Genomic DNA, 25,149 nt, shown 5'->3' with positions numbered 1-25,149 from the left:
GTCATTCCAAGTACAGTCTGTATTAGTTCATGACCTAAATGTGTATGCATGTGTGTTTAAAACAACTCTTTTTTTCAGACAGCAAGGAAAAGGCAGACACGGTATAATTATCTATAGTATCAAACTGAAGAAAAGTTTCGTGAAAGTTTTCAGGTGGAACTTACTAAATATTTTTGTCTGTCATCTCTTTGTATGGCTTCATTTTTTCATTGGTTTTCTTTATCAAAAAGCAAAGAAAAACCCTAACCCTCCACCACATAGTCCAATAAGTCTGTTTCAAGTTTAATGATGATGTACATCCAATTAAAATTCATAGCAGAATTCATGGGAAGTTCAGGTCATGGCAACTTTTTCCTATTTGTTGCACCTGCAGGGTTTTCTCTTCTGCATCCCCTACTAAAGTATCTGATGATAAGATCTGCTTGTTAAATGCATTTAACAAATCATTGCTCATCCATTTTTGTGGCAGGTGGCACGTCGCTGGGGGATTCAGAAAAACAGGCCAGCTATGAACTATGATAAACTTAGCCGATCGCTTCGCTACTATTATGAAAAGGGAATCATGCAAAAGGTGAGTAGCTAATTTTGTATTACATTTCACCAGAGTCTGGCTTGTTAATCCATCGGTCAGTTTACAAGGAGTACTTGTAATTGCATGGCTCAGGTAGTTTTTTCATCTGCTTAGGCAAACACCAAGCTTTTGGACTTACTAGGTCCAGCATATGCATTAAGATTTTTTTTTTTAATATGTAAAAAATGTCTGTGGTTTTAGTTCACACAATGCATTTCATGATTATAAGGAAAGAAGGAATATTCAAAAATATCCAAAAGAGCTTCCTGGCAGCTGGGAAAGGCAAACGGTAGAGTACAGTATGATTAATGTTTTGCAGATCTAAATTAGCTGCCCAGTGCTTGGGTACTTTAGTAAGTGCAAGATAGGGGAGAATAATTATACCTAATAACATACCAAGTACTTTAATATTTTTACCACTGGTGGTGTAGTAATACTGGTTTTGAGTGGAATTTAATGGACTGATTTAGAAGAAATATTTAACAAGAATTTATATATTACAGGCTAGTCTTGCTGACAGTATTCAATCCATCCTCCTATTGTGGCTTGCTGATTTGTAAATCTTGCTGTGTAGTACCTAGTAGATTGACTGAGAAATCAATAGTAGAGACCAGTCTGCTGTATCTACAAAATTGCCAAGGGTGATCAAAGATTGTAATAAATACCTTGGACTGCAAAACTTATTTCATGTCTTTTCACATTGGTCTTGTGACCAGTGATAATGAGCATGTTTAATCTTGTCATATGTCAATTCCATGAATGGAAACAGTGATCTAACAGTGATCTCAGCTCAAGTTACTGGGCAACTTTTCTAATAGGCTTTGTGAAGTCTTACAAGTTCTCTTTCTTAGATTATGGGATTGCTGTAGTGCACTTCTTTTTCACTACCAGTAGTCAACTTGGACAACAATCTGGGCTAGTATTGGCTTAACAGTTCTTCAGTAGCTCAGCACCTCATGCATTTTTGTGTGTCATGTAACTGTGCTGAGTCTTTGGAAAGTGGATTGGAAACTGGGTCCGATCAGGGAGAAGCAGCAGCACTTGGTTTTGCTGACTGGTGCTTCAGGCAGAGGAGTTCCCTGTTGCAGGTTACAGCTCAGCAGCATAGGCAACTCTGCTGCCAGCACACTTCAAAGGCAGCACGGGCAAAAAAAAAGTAGCAGAGTGAAGCAAGTTGAAAAGGTGGGGATAGAAATACCAGAAGGCTGATAATGCTGCCCCAACCCACCCACACATCCATTTAACATGGAAAGTTTACAAGGACTTTTGACAGCTAGCTTGCTGCATTCTAAACTACTGCTTTATTATCTACAAGAATGTGTTTAACACAGGTTTTGGAAGCTAGCTTGCACGCTTACTTTTCTGACATAGCAATGTTTCAAGTTTGTCCAGGTATCACTCTATCTGGCCAGTTCGTATATGTTAAAAACTAATGAAGGTTGTAGATGCAAAGCAGGTTTCTTTATGGCAAAGTATGTATGTATATTTTCCCTCCTTTTTTTTTTTTTTTAAATCAACAATGATAGCAGGTTATGCAAAAGCCTGATTTCTGAATGCAACCTCTAGTCTATCAGACTTGCTGACGTTAATTTGTTTTTAAAAATTCTGCTGCAGATACAGTCCCTACCAAATTCTATTTGTAGAATAAATAAACTGACAGATTAAAGAGGTGCTTCAAACTATTTTGCACCTATAAGAGGAGAGTTGTTAAGTTTGCAACACTTTTTATGTGTTCACTAACTCACTTCATTGCTATGGTAGCTAGAGTTGCAAGAAGCAGACAATATGATTTTTATTTTTAAAAAAAAATAATAAATTGTGAGCATGCAACCTAATGCATATTTTAAAGCACAATTTTTAAAATAAGGTACCTGAGAAGACACTACATTGACTTCCGTTTGTTGTTTGTAATAAGAGAGCAATTCTGTGTTGTTTTTATCATTCTCCAGCTTTTAGGAAATTGAAGCATAGACATTTAAGGCTGTTTCTGATTAAGGGAAAACTTTAGGATCTTTGCCCCTCCATAAGCAAATCCCAGCTTTGCATGAGCAATTGTTAAGTACATATTAGCCTACGTATTTGCTTACGCTGTCCCTGTGCAATCAGCATGCACTATAACTAAAGTGCTTTTTTATGTAAGTATGAATCAATCCGTGTAAAGTGAAATCCAGGTCTCTGTCGTGCAATGTGATTCTTTTTTCCACTTCGCACACAGAGTGTGTAATTTTATTTTGCCACTGTAGTGACAATTTGTTTACATTTTCCAATAAGAACAGTTCCATTTGTGGTTAAGTATAGGAAACGATTGCAAACAAATGTTTAGAAGTAGAATACTTAGTTCATCTTCCAACAGGATGTCACGTGTGGCAAAATCAAGAGCATTCTGCACAGTCTGCTTTGGCAGGTCCCACTTGTCTTTGCTAGGTCACTGCCTTACCAGCTCTGCTGTCACATTATTAATTGTGTAACAAAGGTGAATTCTCTACAAGACTGTTGAACTTGGAGTTGCAAAACACGAGGCCTTATGCTGCACCTTTTTTTTCCCCCTTCTGTTGTCCTAAGGTGGCTGGAGAAAGATACGTCTACAAGTTTGTTTGTGACCCTGAAGCGCTTTTCTCCATGGCTTTTCCCGACAACCAGCGCCCCTTACTGAAGACTGACATGGAGCGCCACATCAATGAGGAGGACACTGTGCCTCTGTCCCACTTCGATGAGAGCATGGTCTACATGCAGGACGGAGGCTGCTGCAACACCCACCCCTACAACGAAGGCTATGTCTATTAACAGCACTGACACTGAAGGGGTGTTTCTCCCTCCCCTTAAGCTTCTCCTCTTTCCCAAGACCCAGAGGAAAGCTGAATCGACTTCAGTTTGTTTTTTAAATAGTACACTAAAAGGGGCTTTTCCTGTTGCATTACTCCTATGGTCTGCCATGGACAGCGCACTTTATTTGAAAGGGGAGGGTTGGAACCTAAATGTTATTCTGTGTAAAAGGAGGAGAAGGGTGGGTTTGCTTTTTACTTAAGTTTGGGAAGGGAACATACAGGTTTTAAGTACAAAAAAAAGCTATATCATGTCTGTTTTGTTTCATATCAGCATAAGATATTGTACATTTTCTCTGGGTATCCGTAGTACAGTTAATTCTCATTGTGCAAAATAACCACTTTTGATGATGATATCAGCACAGCATGCCTAGGGCATTTGTCTTGCCATTCTTAATTATCTTTCTGCAGTTATAAAAGAGAAGCAAATCATATACCACAGCATTTAATTTAGAAGTTTCCAGTGGCAGATCTTGTACCTTGCCTCTGAGAACAACCAGATAATTCTCCTAAGGTGTTTTTTTTTTTTTAATTTCTTCTTTTTGTTTTTGTTTCTTTTGTGTATGACCTCAAAAAAAAAAAAAAAAAAAAAAAAAAAAAAAGGCGCTATTTAATGACAGACTAAGTACAGTGACCAAGCAGTGAAATCCCTGACTTCAGACTGCAAGCTGCATTCTGTATCTGGTGCCATATTGTTATACATATATGGCCCATATGGTATGGCGTTGATTTTTCAAGATCCATTTGAGGGTAGTAATTACATGGAGTAGGCTTTCTGACGATCATGTCAGCATTAAATACAGGATCATGATCAGGAGGGAGAAAACATTTTGTATCCTTCCATTTCCTTTGGTACATAAATAAGTTATTTAATCAATAGGAATTAACTGTACTAAGTCACATATCTAATTATGCTGTTTAGACACAGCAAGCACTCCTTGAGAAAAATATCCAATACACTAAATAGGTACTTTAGTAATTTTTAGACACGGTACCCATTAATATGCATTTAAACCTTTTACTGCTGTGTTATGTTGATAACATATATAAATACTAGATAATGCTAATGCTTCTGCTGCTGTCTTTTTCTGTAATATTCTCTTTGATGCTGAATTTACTATGACCATTTATAAGCAATGCTGTAACTACAGGTAGCATTTCAGGACAAAATAGATGACTTGAACCATTTATTGCTTAGAAAATAGCTTACGCCATAGCTGTGCTATAAGCAGCTTTTATGCGCATCCACAAATGACTAGTAAGCTTCAGCTTGCTAAGGAAAGCTCTGCAGAACCTTTTGTAATTTTTGGTGGAACAGAGATGAACTGTCAAAGAATACCATGAAGTTGCTGTATGATGTTGTAGTGCTGGCACTGGTGTTACCAATCAACTTGTTTTGGACACTAAATGTAAATGTGATCAGATATGCTCAGAAGACAATTTAAATTTTGAGGGGGTTTTTTTGGTTGCTTTGTTATTTTTTCAAATTGTTTTATTTTTTGACAGGGGTTACCTTGAATACAAACATGTGCTATTCTGTATGTAAAACAAAAACAAAAAGTGGCAAAACCCCAGAAGTTTAAAATATTTATGAGCACCTTTTTTGAAATACAATAATTCATAGTCTGAAGGGATGGAGAGAGAGGTAAGAATTGGATCTCATTTTGCCCAGTGAAATTTAAATAGGTACTATATGAAGTACTTCATTTTCCTAGATTGTCAAGATGTGGGAGAAAAATAAATACATAAACATAAAAAAACCAAGAATTATTTTCATCATAATGAATGGATTTCAAAGACAGTCCTAGGTGGTGGGTTAATCTTCCATCCTTTGACAGTTAAGACACTACTTAAGTTATGAATATTTTAATACACATTTAATCAAAAGTAAAGAAGTAGTGGTCACTAGAAACCACAGGTGCATAAAAAGCATTTGGGCAGGTATTTAATTTACCTAGATCCATGAGACAACATATTTTATGATATATGCCTTAATATGCCACCTAATTCTGTCATCCATAGGTCTCAATGGCACTTAAATATTTGGTAATCAACTGAGAAAAAGAAGCCTAAAATTGCAGAACTAGCAAAAAGGAAAGGGAAAATGTTGAGTAATATTGTTTAAAAAATTGTGGTTCCCATTGAAATAAGGTTCAAATGAAACATGCTTTGATGAAAAGTCCTTGGATTGGTTTTGGTTCTTTAATGTCAGCACAGAGCGCCTCTTGCCTGTGGCAGGATGTGGGTATTTGGGAAGGGGGTTGGACAAAAAAAAAGGAAAAAAAATTAAAAATTGCATCGAATGTGTAATATTTAAGAAGAAAAAATATATTTATATCTGTATACGGTAGTGACTCACTGAACAAAACAAGCAGTCAGACCAACATTACATGATCTCTCAGCAGAAGACAAAAAAGTCTTTCACTGAACTGATTAACCCTTTTTAAAATGTACCTAAGAGGTTTATTTAAAGTCTATTTTTATTCCACTTTTTTGTTTGTTTGGGGTTGGGGTTTTTTTTGGTTTTTGTTTTTTTTTTTTTGTTGTTTTGGTTTGTTTGGGGGTTTTCAGGTAGAATAATAAATCTGGCAGCTGATTTCTGCAAGATTGTTGTGTATTGGATTCCTAACCATTTGATTTGGAGAGGCCCCCTGCAGAAAAGTTATTCTTTTGGGAGAGGAGAGGATGGTCTGTCCCCAGTGCCTGGAATGGCTTGCTTCAAAGTGCAACGAAAAAAGAAAAAAAAAAAGAGAATGGGTTAAAAAAAAGGTGAGGAGTATGTACAATTCAAGTGTATGTATATATGAGCCAGGAGTCAGATTACCAAAGCGGTACATTGTACAGTACAAATACACTCATTGCATTTTACTGACAGAAGGGAGGAGGATGGTCTGTGTATATTTTGGGATTGATTCCTACTAAGAACACTTACACATTTTCAGAGGGCATTTAAATACCCTACAGGATTTGAATGTGGGATGTTTGGGGCTGGGGTAAGGGGGCTGGGTTTTCATTTGGTTGATTTAAGGGTATTTTAGTTTTGTTTTCAAGCTGTACCACAAGTGCAGGGAATATGCAGCTTTCACTTGTTTTTAGTAGGAGCTGTAATAGAATGAGCTTGTCTCTGCTCGTCTGTCTCTGTGCTGGGCAGAGCAGTGGGGCAGACAGGGTAGAGCTGGGGTGAAGCAAAGCTGGGAGGCATCCCTGGAAGACCCAGCCCTGGAACAGCTGAAAGGGCTTAGGTTTCATGTGCCATCACAGATCACTTGCACCAATAGTGGAGCACAGGTGAAGTTAGTGAAGGACTTGGCAGATTCCCTTAGAATACATTTGAGAGAGTTAGCAAGTTAGGTTTTTCTTTAGGGATATGACTTCCATGGCAAAGAGCCCGCCCCTTTCTCTCCAAGGTTACACCAGCCTAACTTTCTTACACACCAGTGACAGGGCAAACCTTAACATTACAGTCACTGAAAGAGCAAATTTCATCTGCTTCTCAGACCAAATCTGCTTGTTGTACTGACAGTGGTCTGGTGAGGTTACTAGGAGAAACTGGGATACATATGTTTCTTTTCTCCAGAAATTCCCTGCAAAGAGCCCTTTGCTCAGAATCTTTTCATCTTTGGGATTCTCTGCTACCTGGGCCTATTCCCCAGGAATTAATGCTTCGAGTTTTATTGCCCTTGACATCTGACTGGGTTGGGCTTCACGTCCATCTTCACAGGACAATATAATCTATTAAATATTTTTGCCTTCTTTGTGGTTTTTTTTTGTTTGGTTGGTTTTTAATAGCAGGAAACAGATCAATGTGTGCAAAAGGTATTATGAGGAAATCTTTGAGTTGTTAATGGCTCTACTTGCTCCTGGAGAGCATTAGCTTCAGTTCATGTATTACAGGTAATAGCACCCATAAACAGCCCTATTCAGTGCACACATTAATAGTACTTTTCTAAATAGTCTCCTTCAAAGATTTTTTGGGAGTCTTAATTAATATGGTATCGTATACTCTAAGAATCATCACTTTGGAAAATTCCAGTAACATAAGAGCCTAGGATCTAGCAATAAGAGCCTAGGAAATTAATTTCTCAGTTCTCTGCTTATGTGAGGATTTTTCTGTTGTGTGTTTGAGATTTTGTTTGGGTTTGGGGGATTTTTGGGGGAGTTTTATTTTGTTTTTTGTTAGTTAGTTTGTTAGTTGTTAGTTTGTTTTTATTTTGCTATTTTGGTTTGTTTTTTGGGTTTTTTGTTTGGTTTTTTGGATTATTTTGGGGTGTTTTTTTGCAGGGAGGGGGCAGTTTTCTGGTTTTCTTGGTTTGGTTTTATTTCAGAGGCTACTTGCTACTCTACTTGGAAAGGAGGTAGCAGCTGAGGGCAGGTGCCTCTGCCTCAGAAACCCCAGTTCAAAGTCCACCGCATTTTGCTAAGATACCAGGCCGAGAATTGGAGCATCTGCAATACAGCACTGAGCCCTGCTCTCCCTGTGCTCTTACAGAAGAAGGAACTACAGTGCACTGTCTTTTGTTTCTCCTGCTATGAGAGCAGTAATCTCTGGGAGAGGAGCAGGATGGAAAGCTGGGGGCAGTAGCACTTTAAAACTGCAGGATTACCCATATCTGTCTGTGCTGTCCCTTACCTCCCAGCTTTCATGATTGTAAGTAGGTAAAGTTTGCTTCAGTCTTCAGGAGGTTGAAATATTGGTTTCCTCCCTGAACACCAATTTAATTTCTGTGGGAAGGAAATAGCTGTGCCATCTTCTTATGTAATAGTCTGAAAATGTCTATGAAGTGTCTTGTTGACATTTTCCCAAAGAACTTCTTTTGTGTGAAAATGCCATAACACACATCACCAAAAGAAAAGGGTAAATAAACTTCAAGAAGTTATCCATACATCAGGTTCTCCAAAGCTATAGTAGTATTTACTCTAGCAATGTATCATGTCTTTAATACTGCTGTATTGTCCTTATTATATAGTTTCATTGGTCTGACCTCAAAAATACTCGGTGTACCTTGAAATTTTGTTCGTTTTAAACGACCTTTTAAATGAGTTACAGGAAGGTAACCCTGAGGCAGGGTAACAATCAAGCATTTGGATCTGGTAAGCCATAACTCTGTGTCTTTGTCTTTGCTCTTACAAAGCACGTATGTCCATATAAATGCTTTTTAGTTGTGTGGTAGAGAGGTAACTACAGCCACTGGCTGGATTTGGGGGGGGTGAGGTGGTTTGGTAGTTTTTGATATCTACGACTGGCTTTGTTTCAGAAGGAATGTCTATATGTATTACTTTCCACAATTACTTTCCAAGTAAGCAAGTAGAGAATTGGTGTCCAAAATAGCATTTTTGCTGTGTAATTTTCAGTAGAGGCTATGGTATTTCCTTGCTGTTGTCCTGAAAAGGAAAGAGTTGAGGAGAATTCACCATTTTCTTTTCCCCTCCCTTCAGTGATAGGACCCAGCTGATCGACCTGAAGATAGTTTAAGCCAATTCTTCAGTCTCTCATGATATTTTAGTGAACAGTCTGCTCATCAGTACAGTGGCACTTAGTAGAAGCTTGTGTACAGAGTGCTGAATATTTTAGATGTACTGCAAAAGGCTTTCTATGGTGACTTTCAGTCAAAATCTTGCATGGGCAGTGGCATATGGCTATGCCACCTAAACAGAGGCAGTGAGAGATTTTTTGTAGAGGCACCAGCTCCTCAGAGCTTGAGACATTTGCTGAAATCTGCAGTTTAGGCTGTTTCCTGGCCAGCCAGAGTGAGCCTGCCCTGGAAGATCTGGCGAGGGGCTCTGTGTGTATGTAGAAGACCAGAGAGAGCATGATCCCTGAATGCTTGAGTGAGGAAGCACAGAGATGGGAAAAAGTCTGTCAGGGGCAATCTGGCTCTACCAAGTAGCTATTCCAGAGCTGATTAGTACAGGAAGAAGGAGGTTATATGACCGATACAGTAAATCACAAAGATAATTATTTGAACGACATGCTGCAGGAGAATCATAAGAAATGATGGAAAGTAATAAACTCTGTAAACAGCAGTGATTTTTTAAGACCCTAGTGCTTGTGGGAGTGCTTCAGGAAAAGGAAGAGAGAAAGTAAAACACAGAAAGGGATGATAACATTAGACAAGGACAACAGGAGTCAAACCATGGACTGCATTAGGGGACTTGGAAGATTGCAGTGTTTTAGATAAAAGGAAGGGACTAAGATAAGTGCAGAGTCAGTACACTGAGATAAGAGCAAGAGAGAAAAGGTAATTGGAGGCAGTGCACTTTGTGGTCAGTGGGCCAAATGTGTTAGGCTCAGAGCTGCACTGGGGATGTGGTTGGCCTTGGTAGCATATCCCCAAGAACAGGAATATCGGTTCTGTCTTTGGAGGGATTCTTGATTATTTAGTAAAATCGTCTGCACAGTGTTCAGTAGTTGTTAAAAGAGCAAACAAGATAGTGGAATATGCTGAAAATGTTTGGGGCTGTAAACGTAATGTCTTTTTCATCCCACTGCACTAAAAAAGAACCCAACAAAAGCCACAAACACAAAAGAAAAAAGAATACCTTTCAGAAAAATGGGGCAGATTGTGGATTGGTATAACTCAAGCTTGGTTTCCTTGAAATCAGCTATGTAGCTTTATGTTAACAACGACTATAGCCTGTATTTGGTAATGTGTATGCCTGTCTAGCATAGTATATACACAGGACTTTTTTACTTGTTGCTTTCTACAGAAAGATATACAAATGATCAAGACCTGGGGCATAGCATGACACCAATAATAAAACATGAAATGAAACAAAAGTACATGTCTTCTGAATTCTACTGATGTAGACAAGTCATTTTGTATAAAGCCCTCTGATGGAGCTCTATACACACCTCTAATCCTTGCAAGTAACTTTTTTGACCAATGCTGGCAGACTCTGTGCTGGAGTCTCTGCTCCCAGTGGATCAGCACTAGTCTCTACAAAGGTATCTGGGATTTGTAGGGCCAGGCTACCTGCCCAGCTTGTCACAAAGACCATGTCACCATTTACAAGTCTTTAGGGCTGCACTAAGCTTCCAGCCATTCTCTGTATTAGCAAAAATCAGGTACATTGCAGATGTAGCCAGAAAGGCTAGACCTACAAAGGAATATACCTTTGGCTACAGATGACTCAGGTATACCTGGACATGAGTATTTGAAATGAAGGCCCAAATTTCTATTGGTACAAGGTAGGTCTGTGTACAGCATTTTGTTTGGGTCCTTGAACTGAACTAAAATGGAGGTAACACAACTCAAGTTATTTGGATTTTTTACACTAAATTGCAAACATTTGTGCGTGATTACATAGCTGCTGACATTGGGGTTGGAGTTATTTTTAATGGGAGAAGAGAAATATTGCTGCACTTATGTTTAGCTGGGAACTGTATGTCTTTCAACAAAGAAGAAACGGAAAAAAAAACAAGAATAAAATTTGACCAGTTAGTGAGTAATATTCACTCTATATCCCTACCACTAACACCTCACATTTCACCATAATATTTGCTCTCTGTGGGACACTTTTGCATATAGGAAACTAAGGCTATATAATAACATCAAGGGTTGAAGTAGAGCTAAGAAGTTATAACCTTCAAAAGTAAGGAGAGAGAGAAAAACACGCTAACAAATGTCATTCTATTCTCATATTGCCTCTAAATTTATCAATTCCATATTCCATAATGCTCTAAGTTCCAGCCTCCACAGATAACATTAAGCAGCACGTATCATAATTTTATCAGACTTGGCCTCTTCCTTAAAACCTTAGGTGACTTCATCCATTTATATCAATTTTATCAACAGAGCAAAGCATGTGATTCTCTGAAAGCAGGTGTGGATCCAAGACCAGATTTCTCATGACAGGAAGGTTTCGATTTTGATGGGATGCTTATAACAAAGACAGCAAGAGACCTGAATCTTTCATGTAAAATAATACAAAAACTCTGGAAATACTGTGTATGTGATGTCTTCAGTTAGTAATATTTTTGGAAGACTAAAGGCACTTTTATTTGGCTGATTTGTGTTACTTAGGGGTGACCATGTGCATAAACTATAATGGGAAGTCAGTATTTCTAAAAATTTATATAAGAAGATTTAGCCAGAGAAGTGTGACCTGCTGACTCATTGTCCCAAAATGGTATCAGTCTAAAATATCATTGCAAGTGTGAGCTGAATTCTTATACAAGCTCTAAATGGGACAGACAGTAGTTCCATACATTAGGAGGACAGGCTGTCATAGATGTATCCTGTAGACAAGAGCAAGGAAAGAATCCTAAAACCATTAATCATAAGGAAAGGAGATTAAAACTTTCAGTCTTGGTGCAAATTGGCAACTGCAAGCTGTAAATTATAATTCATGAGAAACAAAAATCAGCTTAGAAAGGCTTGCTAAGAGACCTTTCATTCTGGGACAGTAGATGAGTTCAGCTTCTCTTGGACTGCACACCTAGGACATGTAAGTACCTCAAGCCAATTAATTTTTCACTACATGAAATGGTCTCAAACTTGCTTATAAAAAAGACCCAACTGGATTTTTCAAGGAGACGTGCTAAAGAAAACATCATCACGTTCGAAAATGAAACTCTCATCATGTAAGAAAATGAAGCTCTATATTGATAAGAGAAAAAAATTCAAATCCGTTCATGGATGGTAACATTATTGTTAAAGAAAAGGCCCTTAGGAGGGCCTATATACATAGCAAAAAAGGACACCAAGCAAAGCAAGCCTCTCCAATATCTCAGGTTTTAAATGTTTAGACAGGTATAGGGTAGCTTCCTTTTCTCATGACCCTACTTTTGAAGGAAAAATAAGGTCTCCCTTTAAAATTCAATAGCTATCAGAATTCCTAATCTCTTCCTTTATACTTGTTGTTGAAATGTAAAATCCAGATTTAAAGCTAAAGCCTGTAACCCACTCTACTGAATACAGTTGTTGCTATGTCATAATTATAGAATAATCATAGAGCAATGTGGTATAGGGTTTTTTATTGACATGGATATGAAGGGGTTGTATTACTGTGCCCGAGCTGCTTGTTATTTCCATGCTTATTCTTTCTGGAGACAGAAGTATATTTTACAGCTTTCCCCCTGCCCATATAAAAAAGGCTTTTATTGCAACAGTCCTAAGCAATTTTTCCCCCGAACCTCATATGCTAAAAAAGAAAAAATAAAAAATAAAAAATAAGAAGAAAGAAAAAACTATTCTTCAAGTGTTTAGAAAATTTTAAATAGTGGCACAGGTTTCTTCAGTTTTCTGCTCATAAAGTCAATGACTGAGATGGAAAGTCTGAAGATCTGACAAAGAATTTCAAAGTGAGGTCAAAAGAGAGCATCTACAGAGAAGTAGCACAGATGTGTTAGCTAATATATGTGTGCACAGGCACATATTCAAACTGTTTCTTTCAACAAAAGTTGTCAATTATTTCAGACTTTTATAAGACAGAAATTGGTGGTTCTTATTTTTCCTAAACTTCAGGTTTTGTGAGAAAAGAAGGAAAATTTTATCAGAAAAGAAAAGAAAGGAAGATTAACTTTTCCATATTGCTGGAATGTGACATTGCCCAATGGAGCAGGAAAAATGAAGTTAAAAATGAATGGATAATTACAGTTGACATATAGCTTTGTGATTTACTACATGGATACTATTCATGTACATAGACTCTATAGGCACTTTATATAATAGCCATGTAATTAGTGTATACATTATTAATATATAAGTGCTTCTATTAAGAAATGTCATTAATGATTCTGCCATCCTGAAGCTGTAAGATACAACTTAGTGTGATCCCCATAAGGCATTTATTCTGGTGTGTCAGAATTAAGACAAAAAACTTCACTAAATTCTTACCAGTACATAAAATCTTCTAATAAGCGTCTATAAAAGTAGCCAGTCTAATTGCCCTGGAAAGGAAGCACACAGGCCAATTTTTGGTTAAATGGGCAGAAAAGATAAGGAAGTAGATCAAGGAGGACTTAAAATATACTCAGGCCTTGAAATATAGTCAGATCTCTAAGAAAAGACTATAGGAAGGACTGCACTGGTATATACTCAAAGTTTAAAAATATAAAACTTTTTGTTTTTCCTTTGTCTAGTTTCAAATAACTGTGAAAATTAGCAGTTCTGAGAGGAAGAACATTTAACAGATTTCCATTACTGGCATAAGACTGGCATATGTATAATCCATTTATTTTTTGCAAGTTTCTGCATAACAATAGAAAAATGTTCACCTTCCACTGAGAACTATAAAACAGAATGTCTTCAGAAGACTTCAAGAAAAAGAAGAATAATAGTGAGTTGAAGGTTAAGTATAATAATTACAGCTGGTAGCAGAGAGTTTAGGATTGCAAATATAATCAGCTCTGTCAAAATAAGTTGAAGAGAAGAATATTTAGTCACAATGTTTCAATGTACACAGTTCAGGTGTTTCCTCTGAGTCTGCCTTGAGGTCTAGACAGTTAGACTTTAGGTTCCTCTGCTTTTTTTTTACCTGTAAGTGATGTATAGTTTCCTGAATGCATGAACATTCTCTGCAGAGGTGCAACTCAGAACTGTGAAGGGACAGAGTTCAAAGGCCAAACACAATCAGAAGCATCGATTTTTGTCAACATTTTCTGGCAGCAGAGCTCCAATCAATGGTTTGGTAAGTTCTCCAGCTTTTCCAGTACTTCTATGACTTTTTCTGTACAGCTTAGTTAAAACAAGAACTCAGAAGTCTATTGAATTCAATAGGACTGGGCCCAAAATTTCCCTGCTCCACCTCATTTTCATATGGATAAAGCTAATCTTGTATAGCTTATTGGATTTTTTTGTGTTTGCCTGCTATGAGAAGACTCATTCATTCTGCCTCTGCCCCTTCTTTATACATTTGTATAGAGGGTATGAATTGAGCAAGGTCAAACCAATCAGCATGAATACAAATGGAGATAAAAATTAAAGAACTGGGATGTGGCATCCAGTTGTTTTCTATCTTCTCCATGCAAATCCAGGAGTTTTTCTTCCTCTGTTTTTTAGCAGTAATAGACTATTACTTATTTTTTAATGTATCTCTGTCAGCACCAGAACACTGCAATCTGCTTTTTCTCTTCAGATGAGAAAAATTCTTTTTTCTTTTTATCCCACGTTTTTCCATTTGCTTAGGATATTCTTCTGTGTTTCATGCTTTTTCATTGTGAAAATCCCATTTTCAGGAAACTAAGGCAGGCATAATGATATATTCAGACAAGTTAACATATCTTACTGGGAGTACTGTGACAGAAAAAATATTACAAAAAGCAAGTATCTGCAATATTGTAGAGTATAGACAATATTGTCTTAGGGTATGAACTATTCTATCATTGTCCACTAAAATAAGGCCACTGTAAGTCTATAGAAGGATATTATGCAGTATTAAATACATCTTCCTTGCTGAAACATGGATGAATCAACTTCAAACACAAAGAAAGCATTACACATCTCTGTCTTGTCCCTGTTTCTGTTTTTGAGGTAACAATCCTCATCCTGTAATGGGATGATGTTAATTTTACACTGCCTGTTGCCATCAATATATTTGAAAAAACTCTTTTTATTGTCCTCCACATTTCTGGCCAGCTTGAACTCCAGCTGAACTTTGGCCACACGAATTTTCTTCCTAGAGTAGAAAGCAGCATCTCTCTATTTTTCCCATGTCACTTGACCTTGATTCCATTGGCCATACACCTTCCTTTTTTGTCCTATTTCCTAGAGAAGATCCCTGTTCAACCTAGCTGGCCTTTTGCCTCATCTGCCTGACTTCTGACATTTGGGAATTGCCTGCTCCTGTGACCTTAGGAGGTGATGTTTAAGATGTGGCCAGCATGGATGGACCCCAGCAGCTTCAAAAAACAAGGGCCAATCTCTGATTTCTGCAGGAATGCTGCCAGGACAGGCATCTCCTGCTAACCAGGGCCCATAATGGCAGCTCCTCTCAACTGAAAAGTATGGAATAAAATTGGAGATTTTGGAGGCTTTATAATCTCAGTAAGAGAAAAGATCTATCAAAGTGCTTGTATATCAACTACTCTTTGGACTTACTAGGAGGTTTTTCTATCCTCTTCCAATTTCATCTATGCCCAAGATCTTTTGTATTGTCAAAGGAATAAAGGAGCAATACTGAAAAACTAACATTTCTACTACTAGTCCCTGACTCACAAACCAGGATCTGTCTCATTTGCATATTCTTTGTTAATGAAGGAGGATGGTTCTTTGTTTTTCACTGTTACTTTTATTAAATTATCTAATAACAGCAACTAAAGGTCTATTGTGCCATCCATCCAAATCACAGTGACCTTTCTTTGAACATGAGCTATCAAAAGTACATCATGAGCATGACTCATATGAGACCTCAAAATTTGTTTGCTTTTGTGCCTAATGCCAGAACTTACACTCTGTTCTCCCGAGGCTGAAAGGCTAATGTACTAATTCAAAATGTTGTGCAGCTGCCTATTTGGTTGAGTTTTCTGTTCTTCTCACAGAAGGTTAATTTCCATAAAAGGGATTTTGATTTGACTGGGCTTGTTTGGACAAGATTTTATGGGATTTTGTTTCAGTTGTGGTGTTTGATGTCTCATTACATAAAGAAATACAGCACAAAAGCGGAAAATACTGTTGAATTTTTAACTGCACAAGCCTGTCTTTTTGTACTGAATGTGTGTGCAGGTATATTGTCCTAGGCTGGTGGAGTATTTTACTGTGTCTAACACTCAGCAACATCATGTTAAGCCAGAGCTCTTCATCACTCTGCTTTTTGTGGGGCTTATTTTCAAGGGATATGTATCAGAAGATAAAACTGATTGAACTAGGTGATAGGCACTAGGAACCAAATAGTTCCACTTATCAGGCCGTGGGTTCATAGCGTTCTGGGGAAAATACTTGACTGCCAGAAAGTCATTGCAGAAATCCTAGGATTTTCACAGCCATGTGTTAGGAGTGTGACAAATGCACAGCAACCCCAATGACACAAAGCAAAGTTAAAGCAGTTGGTAGATGTGCACCTGATCAAGGCATACAGCTCTCAAAGAAGTTAGTTTCTATGAGTTGCCTTGCAATTAGAGCTAATACCATTGATTAATAATAGAAGGAGGGTGAAAGAACCCGTAGATTGTCGTGACTCAGATTCCTTTTGTATTCTGGCCTCTCCAGCGTGCAAGACTCAAAATGTAGAGCAAAAATTTCCATTAAGAACCAATAATACAACTAAAGTAAAGGAAAGAAAAGTTTCAAGGCAGTAAACAAATTCATCTTCTTTAACTCTAGTGGATGAGATCTAAGTTGAGATCAGTCTTGTACAACCCTGCCGAACTTAAAGCCATCTGCACAGGGGTAACTGATGGCAGCATTTGCCCCTGCGACTCATTTAGGAATGCATCTTCATTTGGCACAATCCAGCAGAGATGAAACGCAGCAGCACTTTGTGAGCTCTGCTGAGCAAAAAGGTTTAAAGCAGCTGACAAGCACCATAAGATATTGTTGTACCTGTTTGTATTGATTGTGCTGGAGGGCACCTCCTTCTGGAAGAGGATTGATTTTTGTGTGTTTTCACAAAGAGATTTAAATAGTCTTTGTACTTGCTGTCATGTCGCAAAGGACCACAAGCAAGGCATTCCTGATACCACAGCTTTAAATGATCAGCCATCCAGCTTGCAATAAGCATCAATTAATACTGTATAAAAACATCTCCAGTGCACTTATACCAAAAACCAATTTTTATAAGCTATAAGGTCAAATTTCTGCTATAGCAAAGAAATCAGCGGCATCCAGGAATTAAATTAGCTCAGCTTCAGAGAGTGATTAAGAGAAAGAGTACTCAGTTTCTGATTCTTTGTTAAGAAGGTCAAATTCTTTCTTAAAGTCATGAAAATGTGAAAGCTGTTAATTGCAATCATTTGAGTCATTGAATAGAAAATTGTTCCTAGAGTTTTTTCTTTTGTTACTTCACTCAGAAATGTAATGCCTCTATAATTTCCTGAGGTAAAAATTCACTGCAAAGAAATTACTAGCTAGTTAACTTTTAAAAATTCGGACAGAAAAAGCACAGAAAAGAGTGTAGGGTTTTTGTGCCTAGGTTTTTTGTGCCATATATGTAGGCTAGATCAGATGACTATAATATTACTAAAGCTTTATCATAGATCATTGATACTGCTATCAATACATTTGGAAAACTCATGGAGAATTTAACAGAACTGAAACCAGAAATGGAACACAGAATATTATGTGTAGATTTAAAAGCCATCTTCTCAGTGATGGGATAACTATAGTAACTTTCATCAGGTGTGTCAGAAAAATAATTTATTCTCATCTACTGAGCTTTTCCATAAGATGAGGAAATCGTTTATAAATCCATGTCCAGTCTGCCATCAGATGCCAGCTCTGCTGAGATGCAGTGAAACATCTGTTCTAGCCGAACTGAGGCACTGGTTGTTGTAGATGCTCCAAACAGCAAGTGGTTAATTTGTGGCTTCTCATGACCACAGTAGGTGATGCTTCTTGCTGAGCCAGTAGAGACTTCTGAAATTGCTTGGGTGCTGCAGGTGCTCAAAAACACAAGTGAATGTGGCACTTGGGGATGTGGTTAGTGGTGGACTTGGCAGTGCTGTGTTAATACTTGAGCTTTGCAATGTCAGAGGTCTTCTTCAACCAAAACAATTCTATGAATTCTCTGAATGTCCTCACAGGGCTTGCCATGCAGTACTGAGCCCTGTATCCCAGATGCCATTCCAGATGTCATATTCTCTTCTTCCATCCCTCCTACAGGCATAATTCTCACTTTCTTTCTGCATGCCTCTTATTATGGGTATTGAAGAGAAACCAAGGTTTTGCCACACAGCCGACAGGTAGTGCTATCCTTGCTTTCTGATTTGGCTTTTAGAAGCAGCACTGACAATGCACATGCTTAAATTAGTTGCCTAAAATCAGGGAAGATATTCTCTGCTGCTTTGGTTTTGTTTTGTCTTAGTGCTCACAAAAGTCTTCTGAATTTTCAGGAGATTGTATGTGAGTTGCAACCATTATAATGCAAGTTACAGATTAAGCTCAAATCAACATGGAGGTAAATAAAATTAGTAGGACTATTTCCACCAACACCTATGGTAGGTTGATCTGAGCTAAAAAGATTTCTGAATAAGAGCTTTTCTTTACTATATATTCATGCAGTACTTTGTGAAGCCGGGTCTGGAATCTGTTTTTTACTGCTGCTGCACTAAAAATAGTGGTGACGTAATGTACTTTGCAAATACTGAGCTTCACTGTGGAACCTAGAGTTGTAATTTCTAACTTTTTCTAGTTTGTAACTGCAATTTGTTGCAACTCTACTTGCATATTTGGACAAAGAAAGCTCAAACACTCATTGAGTGTTGGGAAAAGTGAAGAGCAAAGAAATGAGATGATGGAAAATGTTGGATGGTTCTTAGGAAATAAAGAGAGTTTCTATCAAAATAAGTGAAGAAAACCTTCATTTAGTAGCTCATTTGTCTAGAACATAGAAGATGTGAGAGTGGACAGAAAAAAACGAGTTTCTTAACTGTAACAAAATGTGAATATAGAATATTTCAAGATAAATCATACTGTGGTCATTATCAGAACCATCAACACTATTTTTTGCAGAACAAATATGCAAACAAAGAAAAGATTGCATCTTTTGTACAATATGGATCAGAAAAACAGAAAAGAGTAGAGAAGACATGGAAGACAGACAGAGAATGAGTAACACGACTTTGTGAATCAGCAAGTATTGGCAGTGCTTCTTAAACTCTTAACCAGCTGGGAAAAGTTGGCTCTGACTCTAAGTTTAGATACAGAATATTTATATTCTTCAGTATAACAGAATAGAAAAGAAAATATATTAGCTAATTGTTTGAAGATGAGGGAAGTGATGAGATTAATATACATGTAAAATTCTTTCTATGCTGTATGTTTATTAATGTATAATGTATATTATATATTTAACATCTTGTACACAGGGAACAGCTATCTCCTTCAAAACTGCGATTCTTAATTTCTACTGTAAGATGGTTGTAGGTCTTCCATTATAGAGTAGTTTTCGTCTTTCTTTCAGCAGCTTTTTTGGAGGGAATGGAAGGATCAATTCATTAGAAAGAGACTACTAGATGAACAGTAGAATAGTCTTGAAATGACAAGGTTTTTCCCATGCAAACCCAGCAGAACATTCTGTCTCAGAGTTAATTTTGAAAGACTTGGGGGTTTTTTGTGTGTGAGCGTGTCTGTGACACAACCTAAGAAGTTTTTAAAAGGAAAGTGCTGTGTGAGAACATTTGCTGATAACAGCAATGAGATCCATGCCACATTACTTGATTAAAAGAGTGGATCTTAAAAGGCAGGTCAAGATGTTCAGGGATCAACTGCACACTTCTGTCATTCAAGGAGTATAGAAGCCTGATCACAGATGCTTGCAAATATGATTTATTAGGGATAGAAAAATACTGTACATGCATTATCTCACTCAGCTCTCTGCTATGTGACTGTTTCATACAATATTCATTGTACTGTTTTAAAAATATCACTATTTAACTTCCAAGTCTGCCTTTAAAAACAATGTTGAGTAACTGAGATAATATTCTTATGCAAATATGATGCTTTATTCTTAGAATTAGCATTGAATAGATAACGAGAAAAAGGTAATGAGTTGTGATTGTGTAGTTGATACTGCATAGACTTTAACAGCTACTGTTGCGTGTATGAGATAGATGTCAAATATTTTCTTACGCAGTCATCAAACATTACACGTGATCCTCTACACAAAGAAATTCCTAGCTATTTCTTTCTAGTTCCTCTGCACCATTAGAGATACAGCTGGATTCTGCTTTTAGGACCTTGCAAAGATCTCTATGTGTATCAGCAGATACATTTCTCATACAAGAGAGGTAGAGTGATGATAATTACAGGGCAACCACCTGGGAAAAGATGGGCTCCATTCTTAACCCTAAAAAACATGAGCATGAGTTTAATGTGTTCCTTGTCAATTTAACTCCTTTTGTTTCACGATGTTCTCAATGATGAAGTATGTTTTCATACCTAACAGTGGAATTAGTTTCTAGATAACATGTTTTCAAGTTGGTACGGAAGATTTCAGGTAGGTGACTTTTCTTTAATGTTTAACAGGGGAAATTATACTTAAGATTTGTTGTCAAATATTTGTCTTATGCATTAGAGAAAATTAACAGACCTCAGTGCTATGTGTCCAGAGACCTGTCTGTTCATTGAGATTTTTACCTGACCTACTTTACAAGGATGGTCACAACCTTCATTTTTTTATGCTCAAGTTCTTTGTCATCAAAATGGGAGTAATTGCAGTAATTTGATATCCCCAAATATTATTGTTAAGCATAAACAATTATTCATGCAACCTGCTACAAAGACTAGGGTTTTTCACAAATGGCAACAGAGGAGAGAAGAACACCTAAGCATTCAAGAAGAACTGAAAACTCAATAACTTTTATTAAGCTGTTGACTGATTTTTGGAGTGTGTTTGCTGACATGCATAGGACACATGTACATATATAACCACAAGGGGAAGGTAGAGGACTGGCGAGTAAAGGGTGAACAGAGAAATATGGGTACTTCTCTGGACATTACGAAGTGAGAAGAAAAGTGAGAAGGAAACAAAGTGGAGGGAAAGTAAAGGAAACAAGGAAGGGATAATTCTGTAACTAGAGCCATATGAAGAATTAGGGTTTTTGGAAAAGGGATAGAGATTAAGGGGAATATCTAGAAAAGACTTAGAATGGAGAGGACTGGAGAGTCATAAACGAAAAAGAGGCAGATGCATCTGAATGAAACTTTGTATTAAGCTCCTCCTGAACAATCTGACCTGGAAGCAGATAGTACACAGAAGTACTTATCTATTGCAGGAGGATGTGATCTGGTCATGAAAAAGCAGATGAGGTTCTAGACTGGATCAAGGAATTTATGACCAGCAGACACTGAAACCCATCAGTCCTATTGCTGCTTTGTGCTGTGTTGATTATATACTTCCCTAAGGGCTCGTAACCATGATGAATACACAGAAAAGAATACTCAGAACCTGTTTATTCTAGACTGGTCCCAGGACTGGAGAGTTTGTTATGTGCCAAAAGATTCAGATGAGTAGGTACAGGAAAAGGGAATGCTATTAGTTCTTTATGTGGTTCTAGGCAGTAGCTACTGCCTCACATGGCTCCTTGGTTCCTCTTCCCTGGTTTCTAGCTCAGGTCACATGTGACCAATCCTGTTTAGGATGTTGATGCAATAAGTCACATTTCTAGGTGGTCCATCCACCACCTTTCCGTGGAATTGAAAAAAGTGCCATAATATGACTCATTTAATGTTAGGAGGCTTTATTGCCACAAATTTTACTAACAACTTCCATATGTGCAGTACAGTTATTTGTACAAAAGCTAAATACGAAGTAGGAAAGTGTTGCTGTTGGTAGAGGATTGCTGCAATTGTACATCTTGTACAGTATTTCTGGGGGGTCAGTCGTGCTGGGATCCAGTCACTAAAATACTGCTGAAAGCTACTTGAGAGGAAAATCTGATCAAATTATAGGAGCTAAACTTTTTTTGTTGTTGTTTTTTATGTTTAAATGGACCATAGGAACTAATTTGCAACTGAAACACTGATGATATTTTTATGCTTATTAGCTTCTATCATTTAGGGCGGAGATTAAGCTTTCTACAGAACCCATAAACATTTAGTTTGTTGTAACTACAGATTTTAATGGTTGAAAAACAGGCTTATCCATCTGTTGGAGACCAGCAAAACAAATACCTTGAGTTACCTGCATAAGCTGCTTTGTCTGCACATGTAGTTCTAAATAAGCATGACATGATCTGATAATACTGATCATTTTTTAGACAGGATGTCAAATTTAGGGTAAATGATGCTAAAAAATATTGTAAAATGGTCCCTAGCCTCTGTCAGTGCAATAAAATGATCACAGCAGGTTTTTTTCTCATCAAAGCAGATGGCTTTAATGATTTTTCAAGCCATGCTTAATTCATCTGCAAACAACAGAGATTAGTTTCCAAATGTGTATTGAAAGAGAGAGATGTTACTGTTCATAAATGCTCTGCAAGTTTGTTTTGCCCCATCATTAGTGGCAAATGGTGTTTACTTAAGGTAAATTATTTTTTGTGAACTGCCTTGGAGTTAGTGTTGCAGTTGCAATAAATTACCTGTAAAATGAAATGAACATCACCTGGTTAATGTGGCTAGTACAATAGACCTGATGGAATATAAAAAATTATCTATTTTCTTTTGAATTAAAATTACATTGTGGAAATGACTGCCATCTTTTCCAAACACTTATTTGTTCTGTAGTATAAAGCTGATTTTTTTTTTCATAATTTTCTATTGTGAGTTTGTTATTGTTGTCGTATTGTTCTTTAACACCAAGTAGAGAAAAAACACAAAAACACATGGCCAATTCACATATGGGTTCATATTTTAAAAATATCTTTGTTTTTTTATTGTGTCAGAAGTTAGTCAGAGTACAACTGAAGAACTAGTCTGTATAAGATATCTTACAGGAAGGGAAACTTTAAAACGCACTGAGTAAATAAAAAGAATGATTCCAGCTTTTTTATGTCTCCAGAGGAGGAAATGCAGTTATTCCTAAGATTATACCATTCCTCCATTTACCTACTGACTGAAATATAACTGGAGAAAAAAGTTTGTGTTTAACGGATGTATTTCTGAACACTGAAACTTATGTCTGCAGAGGCTTCCTCACATTAAAAGCCTTGGTTTTATCAATAATATTGTTGCTCCAGGCCATAAAGAAATGGAAATTTTGTTTCTTTCTATAGATATATACCAAAGAGCTAAAAAAAAAGTTTTCCAGAACAGGCATTTATCACTTATAGATGTGAGTAATGTACACATTTAGGCCATAGAAGACTTGTTTTATTTCTAAACTGATCTTAGTTGCAGTTAAAATATGTCTCATGATTTATGATTGATGGCTTGCCAGCTAAACCATTTAAAATGTAGCAAGAACAGACAAAGGTGTTGGGATGACACTGACTATAATAAATAACATGAGATATGTGTTAAGAAAACTGTGAAATTAGATATTGAAGGGCATTGATGCTTGGGGTTGTAGATGTTCTTGATTTCAAACTGGAATTATAAACAAAAGTTGTACTAAATAATTTCAAAGAAAGTTAGATGCAGGTGGTAGTCCTGATATGAGCATTATAGGTTTCTTTGTAGTCTAGACCTTCATGGTCAAGCTTCATAAAATATTGAAACATGTATGCAACTAATATGAACAGTTCACTTCCTTTCTGTGTCATAGTCTGTGACTTGTCCCCTTCACTCCCATTGAAAGTGTTGAAAGTAAAAAGCCATGCTCCCAACATTTCTCAGGTCAGAAAGGGAAGTTCAGGGCTATGCCTGTACAGAGAGTTTGGGTATGCACAACAGAGTTAAGCAGAGGTGAGGACGCCTGACTAAATCAGTATCTAGACAAAAAAGAATTTGTTGACCACTTTCATTTCAGACCATGACTTTCAGATTTTTCAGTCCTGGTAAGTTCAGCAGTAAGAGATACATAGGGTTTATGTGTCAGTATAAAATTTTCATTAGGCATACAATAGAAAAGATATCTTCCAAACAATCTTCTTGTTTCACAGTTAGAATATTTTAAAATCATTCTTATTTTAAAACCTTGCTGACACAACATTATTCATGCTGTCAGTTGTCTGGGAGGAAAATAGCAAGCCCCTACATGCAAAGTTGTGGCATTTTTGAGTCACAGCAATTAGTTCAGTTATCTAACACAATACAAGTGGAAGTGAGAAAGAATGGGCCAGAACAGTAATAATCCTCAACATGTCTTTCAATTCAGAAGGAGGGTCAGGGTTAAAAACATTGCATTCAAGATGTCAAAGACAGTGTTAGAGAGCATAATTTAGCAGTGATATTCATGCCTAGTGCCAGGAAAGCAGCTGGCATCCTACAAGAAATACACTTGAATAGAACATAGTTCAAGACATTCAAGACCTTTCTGAGAAGTGAAAACCTAGATGAAAATAAAGCCTCAGAGTATAAATGGAGGCTCTGTCTAGCACTATGTTGTTGAGATTCTGTTAAAAAAGAAAAGAAAAAAAAAAAGAAATAACCCACAACAAAACCCACAGTTGGAAGGTGGGAAGAGGGGATTGTATCCTGCTAAACTGTGAGTTTCAGTAATAAGGCTTCACTAAGAAAAGTGCAGCATAACTAAATTTAACATACATTCTAGAAGAGCAATCAAATCATATAGCCAGAGCTTCAGTGAATAATTCATGTGAAATCTGATGAGATAAAAGGACTGACATGAGAGAACACCATAAATAACATACTGTAAAAAGACTGAAGACCAAAGATCTAGGCTTTCATCAGCAGATATAAGGCAACGTTGTCCTTTGGAAATGCTGGTGGTTCTTCACTCAATCTAGTCAACTTGCATTTTCACAGTTTTTAGCTGGGAAGCTGACAGAAGACAAATTTCCCAGCAGACAAATTTAGTATTGCTAACTTGCTACTAAACTAATTCTTGCCAATTCCCTAATTTTCTCTAATTGCCATTTTGCTGAACAGGATAATAAACATGGGACCTTGTTGCCATTCTCGGTGAGTGTAAACACCAGAGGGATCTCTCCTATTTGGTCTATAATCCACACAACACCTTTAACATATTCTTATATTTGGCACAGAATAGATGCCTCCTTGTCTGAGTCACACTGCTTTTCTTCATCTGATCTTCTAG

The 25,149-nt window shown here is 37.2% G+C and overlaps 1 protein-coding gene across 8 annotated transcripts in view; it reads left to right on the top strand.

The window, feature by feature from the left end:
• The window catches only part of ETV1 (ETS variant transcription factor 1), a 67,032-nt gene extending 61,034 nt beyond the window's left edge, over positions 1-5,998 (top strand). For all 8 annotated transcript variants that reach the window (XM_088162408.1, XM_088162397.1, XM_014894419.2 and 5 more), the window contains 2 exons: positions 470-571; positions 3,134-5,998. In XM_088162408.1, coding sequence (XP_088018534.1) covers positions 470-571; positions 3,134-3,355 — 324 coding nt within the window. In that variant the 3' untranslated portion in view covers positions 3,356-5,998. The remainder of the gene's footprint in view (positions 1-469; positions 572-3,133) is intronic.
• Positions 5,999-25,149: the final 19,151 nt, after the last annotated feature.

Source organism: Sturnus vulgaris, chromosome 1 (assembly GCF_052056855.1).
Source record: "Sturnus vulgaris isolate bStuVul1 chromosome 1, bStuVul1.hap1, whole genome shotgun sequence".
NCBI classification, from domain to species: Eukaryota; Metazoa; Chordata; class Aves; order Passeriformes; family Sturnidae; genus Sturnus; species Sturnus vulgaris.
This window is presented reverse-complemented; position numbering and strand designations above follow the sequence as displayed.